The sequence below is a fragment of the Chlamydotis macqueenii genome, chromosome 15 (genome assembly GCF_036417535.1).
Source record: "Chlamydotis macqueenii isolate bChlMac1 chromosome 15, bChlMac1.mat, whole genome shotgun sequence".
Lineage (NCBI taxonomy): Eukaryota > Metazoa > Chordata > Aves > Otidiformes > Otididae > Chlamydotis > Chlamydotis macqueenii.
Genome location: NC_141570.1, coordinates 11147086 through 11165055, shown reverse-complemented (window position 1 = coordinate 11165055; position 17970 = coordinate 11147086). Strand labels below are relative to the sequence as shown.

The following is a 17970-nucleotide window of genomic DNA, read 5'->3' as shown; positions in this document are numbered from 1 at the left end:
TTATGTTCTTACTCTGATTTTCAGTTCTCTTAGCACCACTTTAGAGGCATTCTCAGCCTTGAACATTTCTGAGCTTATGGCTTTGAGTAAGCAAAAGTCTCACGGAAAGACTTCTTTTATATTAAATGAAATAAATTAGAATATAGGGCAATAGAAACTCTGAGATCTGGATTATAATCCACGCACTAAAAAGAAAAATGTTCTGATATCAATACAGCCAAATGAGAAAAAAAGATAAATTAACTTATTTTAATCTTGTTATGGATGTATTTAATACTGAAATTTGCAACTGCAGAGAAAAATGTTCACTTTGGAAATCTGTCACAGCTCAGTTCTAGACTTTAAGTTAAACAAATTCATAATTCACATTAAAAATTCCCAAACATTAAATCTGAAAGTGCACAGTACAGTTTTTACTGAACCTGAATACAGAAAATCAATGCTTTCTCCTTTACTGATGGAGATTATACTGATCTTTTGTTTGCATTAGAATTGTATAAATACATATGTGCAAGTCATCGTAGATAAAGATTTTCTAAATAGCTAATGCAAATATATTAGCATGTAATGACACAGGACCAACTCTTTTGGCAATGGCTGTTTGTTACACAGCTGTCATATCAAAATTCAGTGCAGAATATATGTTTTTAACAATATACATATTCACAAACTATCGAAGAATAACTTTTCCCAGTTTTATGCTTCAGAGAATGCTGAGTTTACCTTTCAGGTGACAACAGCTTTACTGAATTTATTGACAGATGGTCTATGTAAGACATTAAAATGCAAGTGCAATAGGACACAGAAGGAAGACAGTATTGGAAGAACTGTCAACACTTTTGGAAAACCTTACATAAAAAAACGATTGCATTTTGTGAGAGAAAAATATGCTTTAGTATAAAAGAATAGTCCCAATGGTTTTCAATAAAGCATCTTAAAAGTTTAAGTAAGGCACACTGAGAATTAAGTTGTATTGTTCCATCACAGAATCTCTATCCAGTCTAGACTAGAGGAATGTACTTTGCAAAATCTAGCAAGACAAAGCTGTACTGAATGTCAAAAAAAGAAAGTATAACTTCTAGTAAAGTATGCAAATATAACGTAGAACATACCATACAATTATAGTTTCTGTGACAAAGGCTTATGATGATGTTCTGAAATTCACGATTGAGTCCAAGTATGTTCTCCTAAACGAACTCATGACAAAAGACCACAATTGTTTCACATAGCTCCAACGCTGTCAATGGAAAACTGGCAGTTTCCAAAGAGTAAGACCTTACTAAAAATGGCAAAAGCAAAGTGATATATCATGCAGCAGGTCACACATATTAATCAAAACACAGTACATTTTTAGCTTTAACAACACATCATAATTTTCAAAAGAAAACAGCTTTATAAATTAGTCTTAGCACTTGATTCTTATGGACTTATGGTGAAGAACTTAATTTAGTTCATTCAGTGATATTACAGAATTGGTTAAAGTGCTGTAGAAAGAATAAAAATAATTTCACATTTATTTATTATTATAATTTGCATTTATCTATTACTCTAAAAACATTTGTATTCCTCTTGAAACTTGCCTTCAGTAATAGTTAACTCATATGTTAAAACTGATGGAACAGCATTACAAGAAACAGCTGGTTGTCTTCGAGGTTATTTACTAAAATATTTTATGTACTTTGCCAAAGTACTGTGCAAGAAAAGCTTATCTATGCCCTAAGTTGAACAATCAGCTCATTAGTTATCTTTTGCTTTTTCCTTTAGATATTGCCTCTCCATAGGTCAGGTGAATAAAGTCAAAGAGTTGCGTGGCATTGGCAGCATTACCCAAAATTCTGGAGAGTTCGTCCTTTGACAGTGTCACCAGCTCTGCAATGCTTTTAACATGGTTCATTAAGGCACGGCAGTTTTTTGTATTAATACCTGGCATTTTTAAGATAAAGTCTTGAGGACCGGGGTTATACTTGTCTGACTCAGGAAGAATTTCAGAATCTGCTGTGACAGCCATTGCTGTTTCTGCATCAGGCTGGGGATGGCTTTGTTTTAACTCTTCAAACAGTTCTGCAGTAGCATGGGGAGAGGGACACCACAGGATACGTAACTTTGGGAAATGGAGCGTAAGAAGGGTAAGTTTAGAAGTAACATCATTACTGGAAATTTCCTGATGTAGAGAGCCTCGTGGAATCAAGGAGAAAGATTTGTTAGGATCAAATTCTATCAGAAGAATTGGTCGCTTATAGTAACGGGACATAGAAATGCATTGTGTATACAGTCTTCCATTATTTAAGGAACCAATCAGATCACTGATACTTTTCCGCTCTACACAGATATCGGGAGTTAAAATATAATCTCCAACTTCCAAAGTAACAGGCTCAATGTCAATGCCACGACGATGAATCAGTGACGGAAGCTCACTACGAAATTCCCGCATATCCACTATTATGGTTTGCTGAACACTCTTCTGTTCCTGTCCACCTAAAGGGTAAAATAAATACAGTTAACCTAATACTTATGACCTCTGACTCTGGTCATATAGTTTTCCTTTGTGCTGCCAATGCTTCTGTAATGGATGGACTTCACATCTAACAGATCTTCACAAATGCAGCCGTACAGTAAATCCAGACTTTACTGAATTTTTCACTGTTACAGACCAAAGCAGTTGCCAAATTATATACTGTAGTTTATGGACTATACTCTGCAGTTTAGTAGAACTATGACGCTACCTGCTATAAGCTTTTTATATGTGACAATGAAATATATCAAACTGTAGATGAAAATTATCTGAATGCATCAGGAAACTCTTTACAAAGTTGCCTGCAAAACAAGATAATGAAGCTGATGCTTTTTATTTCCATCTCTTTCCTCCAGAAATATAGTATTTTATTGTAGGAGTTATATTTTAGCCTCTTATAGATCTGTAGAAGGACAAATTAAGAGACTGCAGCATCAAGGCCACAAAAGATACAATAGCAAAGATTAGAGAGCACACGATTACAAAAATGACAGCAAAGAAAAACAGGGGCAGAGCTGTAAAGATGAAGACAGAGTATACACGTCAAAAGAAAAGAACAAAAATGTGGTTAGAACTGCAAGAAAAGAAAAAAGATGCTCTATTGCAAAGAAAGCAGACAAAAAACATCTGCAGTTGTTTACCCAGGCAATCTGTTTTGCAAAGATGAAAAGAAGTGCCCGACATTTGCTAGCTCAAGGACAACACTGACTTTGACTATCTATAGACTTCAGTTTTAATGTTTTAATTTCTCTCCATTTCAGTACAAGTAATACTAGACAATCTCATTACAAACAAGCTGCCCAGAAACAATCCACAATCTGTCTTAATAGTTAAATAACACCATTAACCTATAGTTTCTTTTCAAAGAAAAACATAATTCATTGTCATTGCACAGACAGAGGTAGATGGGGTAAGGGAGAGAATGGTTCTTTACCATCAGGACTGCATAGTCAATGTGCAATGTGTTTGTAACCCAGACACTTTAGATGGGATTTAAATACAATAGTAATAGGTCTTTCAAAGCTTAGAGCTGCAAGCCCAACTTCAGGAACTGCTCACCTGCTTTGCGTGTGTCAGTAGAAGCAGAGGCAGGTTTAGCATCTCTTACTAAGTCTATGTTCGTTTCATCTCTTCCTTCTCTTTCTTCAGGAATAACCATACTGGCCTTCTCTCTAATGAACCACAAAGAAACACAAAAACCAGCAATTATATGAGAAAAACAGATCAAAACATGTTAATATCCTTCAGCCAGATGTAAAATTATATATCATTTAACATCAATTGAAAACCTGATCAGAAATGCAATCTACTAGGTTTTCCAGATTGTTAGGCTAGATGCTATATTTTTATTTTCAATTGTTAGCACTTTTTAGCATCTGATTTTTTATTTTATTTTAGAACTTCTCAGGGCATATGAAACAAAGGAACTAATGACTAGTAATAGCAGTTTAACCTGGTGAGAAGACACTGTCAGTAAAAATACTCTCCTACACAATATAAAAAGATAATTGTTTTGTTGCCCAAAATGATTTAACTCATAAAAGCCTTAGAAATATCTTACAAGAAATGTTACCTGCAGACAAAAACACATTTACAGAAATGAAGTTCACAGACAGTTAGAGAAAAAGATAAGTGGTGCTGTTTAGTCATTGACATTTAATATTAAAAACCCTAAAATTAATAAAATATCAGGTGCTTTGAAAAAGGTTTTGCCTTTTCATTGAATCTCAATGGGAAAATTCTCTTTATATCTGAAGAGTAATTGAATGAAAAGTTTATTTAAAGCCTTCATACAGTTAAGCACTTCACTCTATTTAAAATGTTCACATATAAGGGAATTACACGAAACATTAACAATAAAGGTAGTAAATAAATTTTGCTACCGAATGAGCTTTTCGAAGGCCTCCTTCTCTTTTCTCAGAGCTGTGAGATAACGTTGTTCTTCTGTTGAGCCCCCATATATAAGGAAATAAACCCTGTAGGTTTGAAGGAGAGGGAGAAAAGGAAGAGATAACAAAACTTCATATTAAGTTAAAAACACTCAGATTGCAGTCAGCCACTCAGTAAAGACAGAAAGCAAGTATAATGGAGAAGTTACTTTCTTACTGATCTGCAGTCATCCTATCCTGGGTTAGGAAAAGAATCACCATCTAAGATTTTAAAATTATGTATTTGTACAAGGAAATAATATGTTCTACAAAGAACAAGCTGACATTTATCTTACAGAGATGAACACACTGACAAATTAAGTTTTATTCCACAAATAGGGATTTATATGAAACATGTAAGAATTAATGATTTCCTTAAGGAATTAATTGTCTAGAGCTTTTCAGCACAGTAATTTTTTCCAATATATTTTAATCAAGGTACATTTTGACAGACTGATAGGATTTTATTCCTATTATGTTTTTCATGTGATGCACCTCCTAACCCCTTTTGCAGGACTGCACCTGATTTGCCTGCTCTGTAGTCTGGGAATATGATGCTGGAGGTAGATACAACACATGCTGATTAGGCAATTAAAAATAAACGGTACAAACAACCCAGTAATTATCCTCATGCAATATACTTTGTGAGTTCTGTCATTTATATCTGCACTACAGTGTCCTTACCTGGATATCAGGTACAGACACACTAAATACTGCCAAACTGATTTCCATTTTCAATTATGTTGCATATATGCAAACCTTTGACTGGAAAATTACAACTGCTCTGTTAAATTTATCCAAATAATTTTCATGAGGTGATTAAAGTATAAAACATTATAATTCAAAAGGTAATAGTTTTATATGGCAATAAGTTACGTTTCAAATGTAGTAAGTATAGTGTATTTATTCTAAGACATAAGAAACTGTCAGAAGTTATTTTCAGAGAGGTACAGGTATAAGTACAGTTAACTGTATTCAAGAAATGCTGTATCATGCAGCCATATAAATGAAAGATAATGCAAAAACTCATAGTATATTACATTTTAAGTTTTCTATAGTTTTAATTAGTCTGTAGCATCTATTCATAAAAGTGAGTTTTGCAATTTACAAGTGTATCAAATATATATACACAATACAGAAATCTTTCTGTCAGCTAACAGCAGAACTGAGTATTAACTGCAAATACCTCGAATTTATTTCTTGTGTTTTCTTTTACTTGTTTTTCTGTTATAGTTTCTGAATTACTGGTCTTCAGTATGACCAGACATCTGTAAATGTGAAAATCAATTAAATCCCAAATGAAGTTTATTGTGTAAAAAGCGTATCTATAGACATAGTTTAAACTGAGACTACTGCACCTCAAAATTGATCTATTACCACTAAGATCACTTAAGCAGAAGTCCTGTAGAAAACTGAGGGTTTTGTGTGGGTTTTTTTTGGTTGGTTTTTTTTTTTTTTTTTTTTTTTTTTTTTTTTACAGGTATGTTTCTGTTACAGGACTAAATACCTGCTGGGAAGTAAAAATTATCTTTTGGATCAATCAGACGTTATGCTTTTGTTTAAAATTAAGAAGAGAGCTAAACTATAATTAAAAGGTAGCTAAAGCAAATCACTAGATGCACATTCTGTCTGGACTGCTAAAATTGCACTTTTTTTCTTCTTTTAAGACTAAAATTAGACTGACCAAGTCAACTTGCCTCAAAGGCTTCCCAGGCCTGCTTGCCTTGTAGATTTCCAGCTGCCGAACAAAAGTTAGTTCTGCATCATATAATACAACATATCTTGGTTCTACTTCATGCAGTACCCGAGTGAGCGCATAGGGATCACTGCAACCCTGCAACGGATGAATAATTGTGAGTGGGTTCTTGAAAATACCGTAGTAACAATCTGAGGGGAGGTTCATATGGAAATCTTCAGGAATGGTCTCTTCAATGCTGCTTTCTTGGCTACTGCTTAATTCTTTGTTGTCTTCCACCTCTAACTCCTCTCTCTTTTCCTCCTCAGTTTTCCCTATCATTTGGATTATAGTTCGGTCTTGCTGCTTCTTGTTTTTATTTTGTTTTGAAGAAGTCGTGAGTTTGGCTCTTTTGGCTTGAGGCTCTGTGTCTGGTCTGGCATTTCCTTTGGACTTGACAGCTTTTCTGTCCTTTATCAACACTTCTCCAGCTTTCTCATCCTTTCCAAAGGTTTTGTTATACAGCCTTGTTAAAAAAGCTTCTGGTCCAGCAATAATACACTCCCTGAGTTGTGCACAAGCCCGGTCATCACTGGCACAAATAAGAACTTGTCCTGCAGTCAAGACAGAATATCATGTTTATAATCTGTTACACTGTATTACTTCTTATCCAGCTAAAAGACATCTCTTGAGCAAATTGTTTTTAATGATCCCAGAAGCATGCCTGCCAAACGCCTTTACATTTGGTTGTCACAGTTGCTCTAGGCTTTCAGGGAGTCTAAGTTGCATGACGTTTTGTACCAAACAAGACTACAGAAGGTTAATGGAAAGTTCAGCATTCCTTATTCTTACACCATCTAAATTAGTGAAGTTTTCCTTGTAAACATCTGAAATGAGGCAGACATAGCATGTATAGAAACATACTCAGACAACTTTTTTTTTTTTTAATATGGAATGAGAACTTAACTTAGACCATTCTAATTTTCAGCCTTGGTCAATTGTGTTAAGGAGTCTAAAAAGTACATGTTTGACATCTGTGGGCCTTGAATAACAGTTCTCCACAGGCTGACTCAGATAAACTCCTACAACACTAGGTGAGAGAGCCAGTTCTTATCCAGAGTCAGAACACTGTGGGTGGGAGAAAAGAGCACTATTTTACCCTTACTATTTCCTAAAATAAAACTTGGTGAAATTTAAGGGGATGAAAAGCCCTAAAATAGGAAAGGCAGCAAAGCAGTTAGAAGCACACTTGCCTTTTACTCTCTACCCCATTTAGGTGCATCTCTTGGAGAAGCAAATTTTCAGGTGCATGAGAAGAATGCATGAGATGGAAAGGGCATAAGACAGAACCTGTATTTTTTTCTAACTTGAATTTGATAAATGAGTGAATGGTACCTTGATTACTATAAATTTCCAGGTTATTAGTTTTTTTTGGTTTTGAGACTAAGGCATCAGTACAATATTGAAGTGTTAACAAAAGTTAAAATACATTTTTCTAATAATACACGTTCTTTCCTAAACTGTTGCATCATAACCAACAACATTTCTCTTTTAGAGCAAGAACTAAATAGGATTTTATGTAAAACTATTTAGTTTTACATAGTTTATGTACATTTTTTTTACAAATGAATTTTTTACCAATTTTACAAATTTTTTACAGTTAGCGTGATGGAACACTGACACAGGTTGCCCAGAGAGGTGGTGGATGCCCCATCCCTGGAAACATTCACGGTCAGGTTGGCCGGGGCTCTGAGCAACCTGATCTGGTTGGAGATGTCCCTGCTCCTTGCAGGAGGTTGGACTAGGTGAACTTTGAAGGCCCCTTCTAACCCAAACCATTCTATGATTCTATGATGCTATATATACATAAATGCCTTAAGTCCATAAATTATTACATTTAAAAAGAACTCTTTAATAAAACTACAGGAAAGAGTTAGGCTCCTTCTCTCAAAAGTCAAGTGGAAGTAAACTCTAGCTGTACTGTGAAAATTTACATCATATAGTATTCTCTCACCTGGACCACCAAGGTCTTCACTGTTCTTATTCTCATTTTCAATCTCTTTCAGTACTTCTCTCAAAGCTTCCCATTTTGGATTACTCTCTAGAACCAATTCCCTTTTCAGTTCTGAAACAAAACAAGATTGAACGTAGCAGCTCTTACAGCCGAAATATCCTTCGGAAACTTTAGTGGTTAGATGTCAATAGCATGATGGTTGTTGGCAAATACGGTATTCAACAGCCTACTTAGGCAACTTGTTATGCTGCTGGGTTGGAGAGCAGTCTTACAGAAACATTTAAATATGGGTGTAAGTGTTTTAGTGAAGCAACAAGTTAAAATATTCACTCATTCTTCCAATTCTGAAACTCATTAATATTTTTTAAATAAAACCAACAGCAGCCTCCTACCCATTCACATAAAATAAAAAAGATCAAGCTAAACACTAATGTAACTCAATAACAATTCAATAACTTCTTACTTCTTCGTGACTCTGTTTTATGTTGTTTATGATATGTTTTTTGAATTAAGATTATGTCTCAATTTATCTCAGCTAACAGATTGAGATCCTGAGCTGTGTAAAATCATGTAGGGAACCATAGCGCAAGTAATAATATGCAGAGCATTTGAAATCGTGTGACACTCTCAAACTTAAAATTAGGAATGATCAGTACCATTTTCCTTCTTTACATCACTTTTTTCAGAGACTTTGCCTTTCTGATTCAGTTTCTCATCTGCAATGCGATAAACTCTAGCTCGAGCATTTACAAACATTGAAGTACTGGAGTCAAGAAACAGCCAACCTAAAGAGGAAAAAAAAGCAGTAGTAATTTAATATTTGCAATGCCTACGTGTTTCAACCATTTCCAGTAAAAGCCCCAAATCTCTCATCTGGAATAACAATGATACCTGCTTGCTATGTAATTACTAGCTTAACAGAAGACAGAAATACGATGCAGATTTCGCACTGTGAAGTAACAGCAGTTAAGTGGGAAGATGAAAGCATTATCTGTCAATAAAAACCTACGTCCTTATGGCTGGTTATATAAAACCTAATTAGATACCTTCATATGTTTGGGAATGTTAATTAAAAATATCAACATTTCACTGTTTCATGCATTAACTTGTATGGTTATTCAGTGTTTACCTGAATTTTCACCAAAAGCTTTTTCACTTGCTTTGAGTGACTCCAGAAGATTAAGGAAAGTGACACAATCATACTGAGTTAGATACAGTAGCAAAGTACGTAGTATCTTCAAATCCTGGACCAAAGATTTTGTCTTAGCTCCAAGCTGATGCCAGAGAGGATCTAAATAGTGACGTATTGTCTAGAAATAGAAAGTTCATGATGTCAAATATACAGAATACTAATCAAGATAAGAATGCACTTTTTTTTTTTAACAGAGGATGTCACTAGTTTCCTGAAGTTATTAAATATACCCAATTAAAGATGTGAGGGTGAGATATTTATGTTAATAAGTAATCATTTTTTGCAAAGTTAACCTGTGGGAGGAACCCCACACTGGAGCAGGGGAGGAATGTGAGGAGTTCTTCCCCTGAGAGGAGGAAGGAGCGGTGTAAAGCAACATGTGATGATCCATGACCATAACCCCCATTTCCTCTTTCCCCCCGTGCCGCTTGAGGGGTGAAGGAGGTAGAGATAATTGAAACAAAGCGAAGCCCGGGAAGAGGGGCTCATTATCCTGCTTTGGTTTTACTACTACTAAGAAATAAATAGTTTTCCCCAAGTCGAGTCTGTTTTGCCCATAACAGTAACTTTAAGGATTTTTCTATGTCCTTATCTCAAACCTTGAGCCTTTTTTGTTATATTATCATAGAATCATAGAATCTTTAAGGTTGGAAGAGACCTCCAAGATCATCAAGTCCAACTGCCAAAATTGGAGGGTGGGGAAAGTGAGAGAGAAACTGTGTAGCTTGGTCCTAAGTGGGGCTAAACTATGACAATGACATATATAATGATAAAAAGATACAACAGATGCATGCATGTGCATATAATGTATTACATACAGTGCTTCTCCTAATAGAGAAAATAAAAAATACAAGCAAGAAATTCAAGAAGGAAAAAAAGGAGAGCTGAAATAACTGCATACTTATCTCTAAAGTATTTTGAGCTGAAATTGTAGCCATCTTAATAATAATAAAATCCATGAATCAGAATGTTCTTACTGTAGAACTGTAGGGACTTGAAGAACAGTAATATGAATAGACCAAAAACCCTACTGGCAACTGTAACATCACCATTACAGATTAACACAGTTTCTCTCCTCGTACAAATAATAATCACGTCATGGGAGAATACTCAATTGCTGCTGGTTATTTATTTTGCAAATAATATGTTGTTTGCATGGCAGACAGTTTGAAGATCTACATCCCTTTAGTCAGGTAAGCAAAACAATCAAAATTGTTACCTTGTCAAAAGGTTTACCAATAGCATTTTCTAAAGATAGATCTTCTACTTCAAGAGATGGATTGTAACGTTTGAGTTCTCTCAGACATGCGTTCAAAATGTCCAGGATTGAAGTCTGGATAGCAAGCATAGCAGGGGTCATTGACACATGTATTTCCACCACTTCAGGTTTATGCTTCTCTAAAAATGAATTCACTGCTATATGAAATCTAAGAGGAAAACAGCTCATTAAGATTTACGTGGTTAGTTTACTTGACCTACAATTATTCAAAGTTTGTGTAAAGTACAAGTACAATTGTTTTAAACAAGTAAGTTAATTGCAAAATAAGTCAGTCTGCAGAGGTTCAGACTGCAATCTTATGAACAGCCTCAGAAAACCATCTATTCCACAATTATGACTAGTCACGCAAGTGCTGGTGAATGATCCATGGAAAATTACTGCACTAGATTCTACATAATTATTACACATGAAAAATATTGAAGTAAAACAAACAAACAAAAATCTCATAAGGGAGAAACTGGAGTGGGTTCATAAATCCTCTGGAATCACATGGATCTGATTCACTAGCAGATTCTGTGACATTCCTAGCTTCTGATTATAAGCAGCAGGTCCCTGTTAGAACACTGCCCTTATAGCCAATCCAGCTGTACAGGTAGAGATGCTAGCTGATTTTTATTAACAGCGTGAGGCCTCTGGAACTCAGTGGGCACTGCCCTTACTGCATGCTGCACCCCAGGTCTTTTCACAGTTCAAAAGCCAAGACAGAAAATTCAGAGAGCTTCTATTCAACCTTTCGTATCCTAGTTATAGCCATTTCTACTTCTTTGTGATACTGAAAGAAAGACTGTTAAAGAGTTTACGATGCAGAGTAACAGTACGTTAAGATGGAGTGAAATACATTCTGGACTGGACTGAAGGAACAAGCAGGCAGACCAAGGCAAGAGCACTGAATGAGCAATTAGCTGAAGTGCCTGGTTCAATTTGTGGCTCTGCTCCTCAAAGACTTAATGCATGACACAAACCTGACGATTTGGTTTCTATCAGTCATCAAGAAATATTCTTTATACACAACATACATATAAGGGAAGATTAAAAAAAAAATCTGACATGTAGCAAGAGATCCACAGAGAGTTTCATCGTAGTTAGAAACAAATACTCCCATGAAAGGCAGAACTGAGAGACTGTATTCCTGCTACTTTATGGCTTACATAATCTCTTTAATAAGTGAAGTTTTTCTTAAGCTATTAAGTATGTAACTTTCTGCTGTGATTTCCATTGGCTAAAAGGACAGCTATACCGTAAGGTTCAGCCCCGTCTAGATTTAGTTTGAGTCTACTTTCAAAAATACTTAACAGAAATTTAGCATCTTTAAGACCACTTTTGTAAAACATTGACTGAAATTTGTTTGGGAATACAAGAGGGAACACAGATTAGCACACGCCTCATTTTCTGAGGAACCCATTGTAACATCCTTCATCTTTTTTTCAAGTTTAACTCTCCAGTGAAGTAAAGAGGTGCCTTACCTTGGCCATAGATAAAGTTTCCTGACAAAAAGATTTCTCATCACTCTTTCCACATGGCAAAAGCCGGTATTAAATGCAACTGCATTATCTGTAAAAGCTTTAATGAAGCCTTGCTTGTTCTTCTGGCGATAAAGTCGCAAGATAAATGCTTCCTGACAGGACTCAATGATTCTGTGCGCTTTATATACCAAAATGCCTGGCAAAATAAAAGGTGTTCAAATTACAAAACAGTAAAGAAAAGTTCAAATTTGAATAGCTTTTTCTTCAAAACGGTCTTATTATTTTGAAGTTTTTTTCTTAAATAAAGTACAACAGGAATTTAGATCTTCTAAAGCGATGGCTGAACAAACCTTCAAGGGTCCAAGCAAAGTGATTCCTCAGTTTCAGTACCACGGAATTCCCACATAAAGAACTGGGTTAATAATAAATCTTCGGCAAATAAAAACCTTGTGCTTGAGTAGCAGGACTTACTAGCTTAGAAAATTATTTACTCCTAAGGCAAAACTTGAATCTTTTAAAAGGAGTAAAAGAAAATGGAAGGCATAACACACTATGACAACACAGCAAGTTTGATATGTTAAAGACTGTGATATTTGAATTATTTTGTTACAGAAATTCTGGAATTACACACTTGTAAAGTATGTCTCATTGGTAACAGTTCAAGTCTTTACATAATCAAAGAACTTCTGAAAACATTTATTTTGCTTCCCCCAGACTTCTGATATTTACATTCACACTTAAGGACAGAACGTACCATCAGCTGTATGAGTACACCACCAGTTTTCTTCATGGCTATGGGTGTATTAGGAAAAAAGGATTTATTGTGCACCACTTAGTACAGAGAAGTGAAACAATAGTTTAACTACATTAAGCGTTTGAGATGAATACTTCCAGGACTGACACTCCACTCAGCCAAGATCCATTAAAACCAAGGCCTGTTTTTTCTCATGCTTAATTGTGTTAAATCATAGAATCTTTAAGGTTGGAAAAGACCTCCAAGGTCATCAAGTCCAACCATCAACTTAACACCACCACATCCACTAAACCATGTCCTGGAGTACCACATCTACACGTTCTTTGAACACCTCCAGGGATGGTGACTCCACCACTTCCTTTGGCAGCCTGTTCCAGTGCCCAACCACTCTTTCAGTAAGGAAGTGTTTCCTAATACCCAATCTAAACCTGGTATTTCCCAGAAATACCACATTACACTTTTTCACTCTCCCCCTAGTGAAGTGAGGCTTATGTAGTACTTTTATCTGTTCACAGCTTCCAGAGGAATACCAAATGCCTTCCTAAAATGGAAGCAAAGGACATCAAACATCACAGTTTTATCTTGTACCTACATAAGCTGACAAACTTACAGTGCATTTAATTTCTGTAACAAGTTTCTTCAACTCAGCCCCCAGCCATTGATTTTAATATGCCTTTGCTTTGTAAATTAAAAAGCATCTATAAGAAAGAGAGTTCCATATAACTGGTAGCCATTCATTCAAGTCATGGAATAATCCACAAAAAGGTATTTTTCTATCTAGATATTCTTAGAATCATAGAATCATAGAATGGTTAGGGTAAGGGACCTTCAAAGGTCATCTACTCCAACCCCCCTGCAAGGAGCAGGGACATCCCCAACCAGATCAGGTTGCTCAGACCCTCATCCAGCCTGGCCTTGAACGTTTCCAGGGATGGGGCATCCACCGCCTCTCTGGGCAACCTGTTCCAGTGTTCTATAACTCGCATCGTAAAAAATTTTTTCCTAATTTCTAATCTAAATCTACCCCCCTCTATTTTAAAACCATTACCTCTCGTCCCTTCTTACATCTCTCCTATGGAGCAAAATTTTCATGACATAATGTTTGTACTCATTTCTGAACATCTTTGAGTTTGTCAAGATATGACTCTGAAAGGACATTACAGGACACATAGAATTTGTAACAGGCTAGTAAGATTATGTGTTTATTTTAATACCTCCCTATTTTTAGTTAGTATTTCTCTGCTTATGAAGTGAGTTTATACTGCTGTGTAAGCCTTGACAGAAACAACATACCACTGTTTACTACATCAACTTGCATCAGTTTTACTAAACTATTTAGTACATAATTTCTGTTTGGCCAAAACCACCAGGAATAATCCTCCTTTAATGCAGTGATAATTTCTTATCTTCATTTAGCTGAATTTATGAGTTCATCTGGTGTTAATTCACATGTGAGTCTACACTGATTTTATAAACAACATTTATAACACCTAGAAACACTTTACTGATTTTTTTTCTTGCTAAGATACTCCTCAAGAAAGACTATTACAAGTTTTTGTCATACAATTTCACACTCGGATAACGTAAGTTTCCAAGAGAACCACGTGTGACTGAAGATGCGAATGAAGCAGCAAGTCAATCACGGCTGCAGTCACGCTGACCTCTAGTGGCAATGCACAAACTACAACAACTCTGTGTCGTCATAGGACAGGACCGTTTTTTAAATCTTTAGCATATTTCTTCTTTTCATATTGACAATGTCCAAAGGTGTGTTTTCTTTCTTTTCTTTTTTTCTTCTTTGTAGAGGAGAAAGGTCAAGGGGTCAGAAGAGAAGTTAAAATAGGTTTCCCAGAAAATGCGTTCACTTTTTTTTTAACCTAGAAATATCAGAAGTGACAAATCTGGCATCCTTTGGCTCTAGCCTAAAACTGTTTAAAATGTTTCACAGATTAGAGCTTGTCATACATTGACTAACAGGAAGAGATACAGCTTCTGAAGCAAAAACTTATTCTTCTAAACATTCCCTATTCAGTTATGTTTAGCCGTTAAGATGCTAACATTTAGATAACAGTAAAATATTCCTATATTCCTGGCTCTTAGACATCTATCTTACTATCACTCCCATCTGTAACAAGGTTTCCAGCTTAGACAAGAACATAAAAACAACCATTGTCAGGGGAGAAGGGGAACAGAATGTGAAAGGAAAAATGATAACTGTAACATCTTTCATGGGTAACTTCTGTATAACAACAAAAAAGGTCACAAGCTATTCCCAAAGTCTTCACAATTATAGTTACAGCATTACTTTATAATACTGCTATTTAGATAGTGTCTAAGGTGTGTCAGACAAAGACTAGCAAGGTATTGCTGGGTTTTGATGGGAAAAGTCATCGGGAGTAATTTGTTAATGCAAAAAATAGGTAGCATGCATGGTTGATAAAACATGGCATCTAAAACCAGTTTTAATCACAGGCCTTTTAATTATAGGTCAGTGAATGACCACAGGACACTGTTTCACCAAGTGCAATTCTTTGAAAGTATGAATTTTATTTTCTTGTGTCAGTGGCATCGTTGCACGGCTGATTCGTTTTCCAGACAGTTACTGATACCAGAAAGCCACACAAATGCACAATCCAGTATCTAAAAATAATGTGGATGGTTTCAAGAAAACCATTAAAAAAAAACCAGAACCCAACTACATATTTGCTCCTTTTACCTCAGTCTTTGTAGAAAAAAAAGGAATAATTCTTCACCCTCAATACTGGTTAGTATAACTCTTCATACAGAATTAAGCTTTATGAATTTCCAAGCAGAACAGTCTTACCTTTACTTCATTAAACTCTTACCGGTAATGAGGTTTGCAGGAATTCTGTCAGTAAGGAAATCTACCACAAGGATTCGACTTGTTGCAAAGATGACTCCTCCTTGTGTGTAAAATTCATAGCGAGTATTATTCGTAATTTCATTGGTAACACGCCGAGGATGATGAACAACTCCATCTGACCGCAGTTGATCAATAAAATACTCCTAAACCAAAATATATTAAAACCACAAGAGATCATTATGGTAACTAGTGAAATGGATGAAAAAACACCTTAATTATACCTACTCTGTTAATTTTGAGGAGCTGTCCAAAACAAATTAAAAGCATGACAGTATAAGATACTACCTAAGGAAGTCAGAATTATCATGATTTTTTTTTCTTCTTAGGTATACTTTGTACAGTTGACTTAAAAATCAGGTGATTTAAAAATCTGTTTTCAGTAGTAGCTAGACAATACTTAAATATGAACCACTGACACTCAAAGGAGCTTACATTTTCTTCTATTTTAATAGCTCTTTTTCAGAGAACAGGCAATTTTAATACTGCCTTAAGAACATGGAATTGGGAAGAAATCGTCTTTTAGTCCAAACACCTGCTACTGAAGACAACTACAGCACGTAGGTCATATACATCAAGCTTAATCTTACAAACTACAGCTGTGATGTTTACTCATGCATGGCCAGTACAAAAAAATAAATAAAAAAAAAAACCAGCCCAGAAAAATCACCTCCCTGATGGTGGGAAGTCTCCCTGGTTCCAGGAAGAACAGAGCGGCGGCTTTTGTACAAGCAGAGACAAATCTGTCAACAAGTTTCACTCCTTCCTGCTCACTGGACACTAGCAGATGTCTGCTGTTTACAAGTCACGTACAGAAGATTATTTTAGCTCGCCATTGTTAGGGCTTCATCGCGCTGCACGAGCAGGATCGCGGACCCTGACGTGATCCTAACGCGCCCGCTCAGCCTCTCCCCAGGGAGTGCCAAGCGCGGGGCGCGGCGCCCAGGTACGCACCGCGCCCCGCCGCCGCCCCTGCCCCCAGCCCGCCCGCTCACCCGCGCCCCGAGCCCAGACGCTGACAGGGCCGCCGGCCGCCCGCGGGATGCGCCCGCCGAAACGGAGCGGGGGAAGGGGCGGGGCAGGCGCTACGCCGCCGGCAGGGGCTGCCCTCACCTCCTCGGCGGGGCTGGTGTTCAGCACCAGCACCAGGCTGGCGGGCTCGCAGTAGAGGCGGAGGAAGCGCAGCAGCAAGCGGTCGATGCCGAGCCCGCGGGCGCAGATCACCAGCCCGTCCTGGTGGAAGAGGTCCAGGAAGATCTGGCTCTCGTGCTCCAGCAGCACCGCCATGGCGGCCGGCCCCGGACGCCGGTAGAAATGCGCATGCGCGCCAGCCGCCGCGACCGCCCACTGTTGAGGTGGGCGCCGCCGAGGCGACCGCCCCCTGTCGGACTGAGGCGATGCGGTCCTCCAGCGCCGCGCGCCGTGCGTTTTCCCGCCCCGAGCGCGAGGCGCCTCGCGCGAAGCTCCGGCGGGGGGAGGGCGGCGGCGGCGGGAGAGCGGGACCCCGAGAGAGGGGGACCCCGAGAGAGGGGGACCCCGAGAGAGGGGGATCCCGGGAGCAGGACCCCGAGAGCCAGCGGCGCGGAGAACGAGGTGGGGAAGGGCCTTACTTGCCCTCGAAGCTCCGCACGGGTGCTTGCATTGAGGCCCACACAGGTGCTCGGATTGAGGCGAGCTGAAGCCCCCTCTTCTTGTGTGTGGGAGGTGTGTGTGCTGAGTGTGAATATGAGATAGGAGGTCTTTTATTTTTTCATTATAAATTGTTTATTGTTTGTTATTAAATACCTGCATTTCCTATGCAACAAAACCAAACTGGACTGAACTTCAGCCTGTGTTCCTCACAGAAGGCATTGGTACCCCAGTATTTTCCCAGTACCTTGTTTTTTAGTATCCCTCGCTCAATCTGTGCAGAAAAGGCTGTTTGATCCCACGGGGGTGAGAGACTCAAAAGCAGCTGAAAATGAAGGGCTCTCCTCAGAGGTACCCTGCAGTTCAGCTTGCTGAAGGGCAGGTGAACTTGTCTCCAGCCCCTCTTAGAATAGGCAGTTTTTCTAGGCCTGCTGCAGGGGAGCGGGTGACACTTCTGTTGTGTCAAAGTCACCCTCTGAGACAGCGAGGGGGGAAGACTGACGGCTTTGTTTGAGGGGTTACTGGGCTCAGTAGAACAGTGTACAGCTGGCTCCTTCCAGAATGTGAATGTGTGGAAGGTGTTCCGCATCGCTTTTATTTACATTGGGTATTAATTCCCGTTATTTCCCCCAATATCATCTTC

General features: G+C 37.8%; 1 protein-coding gene across 1 annotated transcript; it reads right to left on the bottom strand.

The window, feature by feature from the left end:
* Nucleotides 1-870: 870 nt before the first annotated feature.
* Nucleotides 871-16988, bottom strand: ERCC4 (ERCC excision repair 4, endonuclease catalytic subunit). Its single transcript, XM_086759685.1, has 11 exons — nt 16812-16988; nt 15664-15844; nt 12064-12259; nt 10541-10748; nt 9259-9439; nt 8786-8914; nt 8130-8240; nt 6138-6729; nt 4396-4488; nt 3572-3684; nt 871-2475 (listed from the first exon to the last, which is right to left on the bottom strand). Exons 1-11 carry the CDS (start codon nt 16983-16985, stop codon nt 1742-1744), a joined length of 2712 nt encoding a protein of 903 aa, XP_086615811.1. The 5' UTR covers nt 16986-16988; the 3' UTR covers nt 871-1741.
* Nucleotides 16989-17970: the final 982 nt, after the last annotated feature.

Coding starts and splice junctions, on each gene's coding strand:
- ERCC4 (XM_086759685.1), bottom strand. CDS start 16,985: ATGGCGGTGCTGCTGGAGCACGAGAGCCAGATCTTCCTGGACCTCTTC. Junction 6,730..8,129: donor TGAAGACCTTGGTGGTCCAG/GTGAGAGAATAC, acceptor TCTTGACTGCAG/GACAAGTTCTTATTTGTGCC. Junction 3,685..4,395: donor GCCTTCGAAAAGCTCATTCG/GTAGCAAAATTT, acceptor GTGGTTCATTAG/AGAGAAGGCCAGTATGGTTA.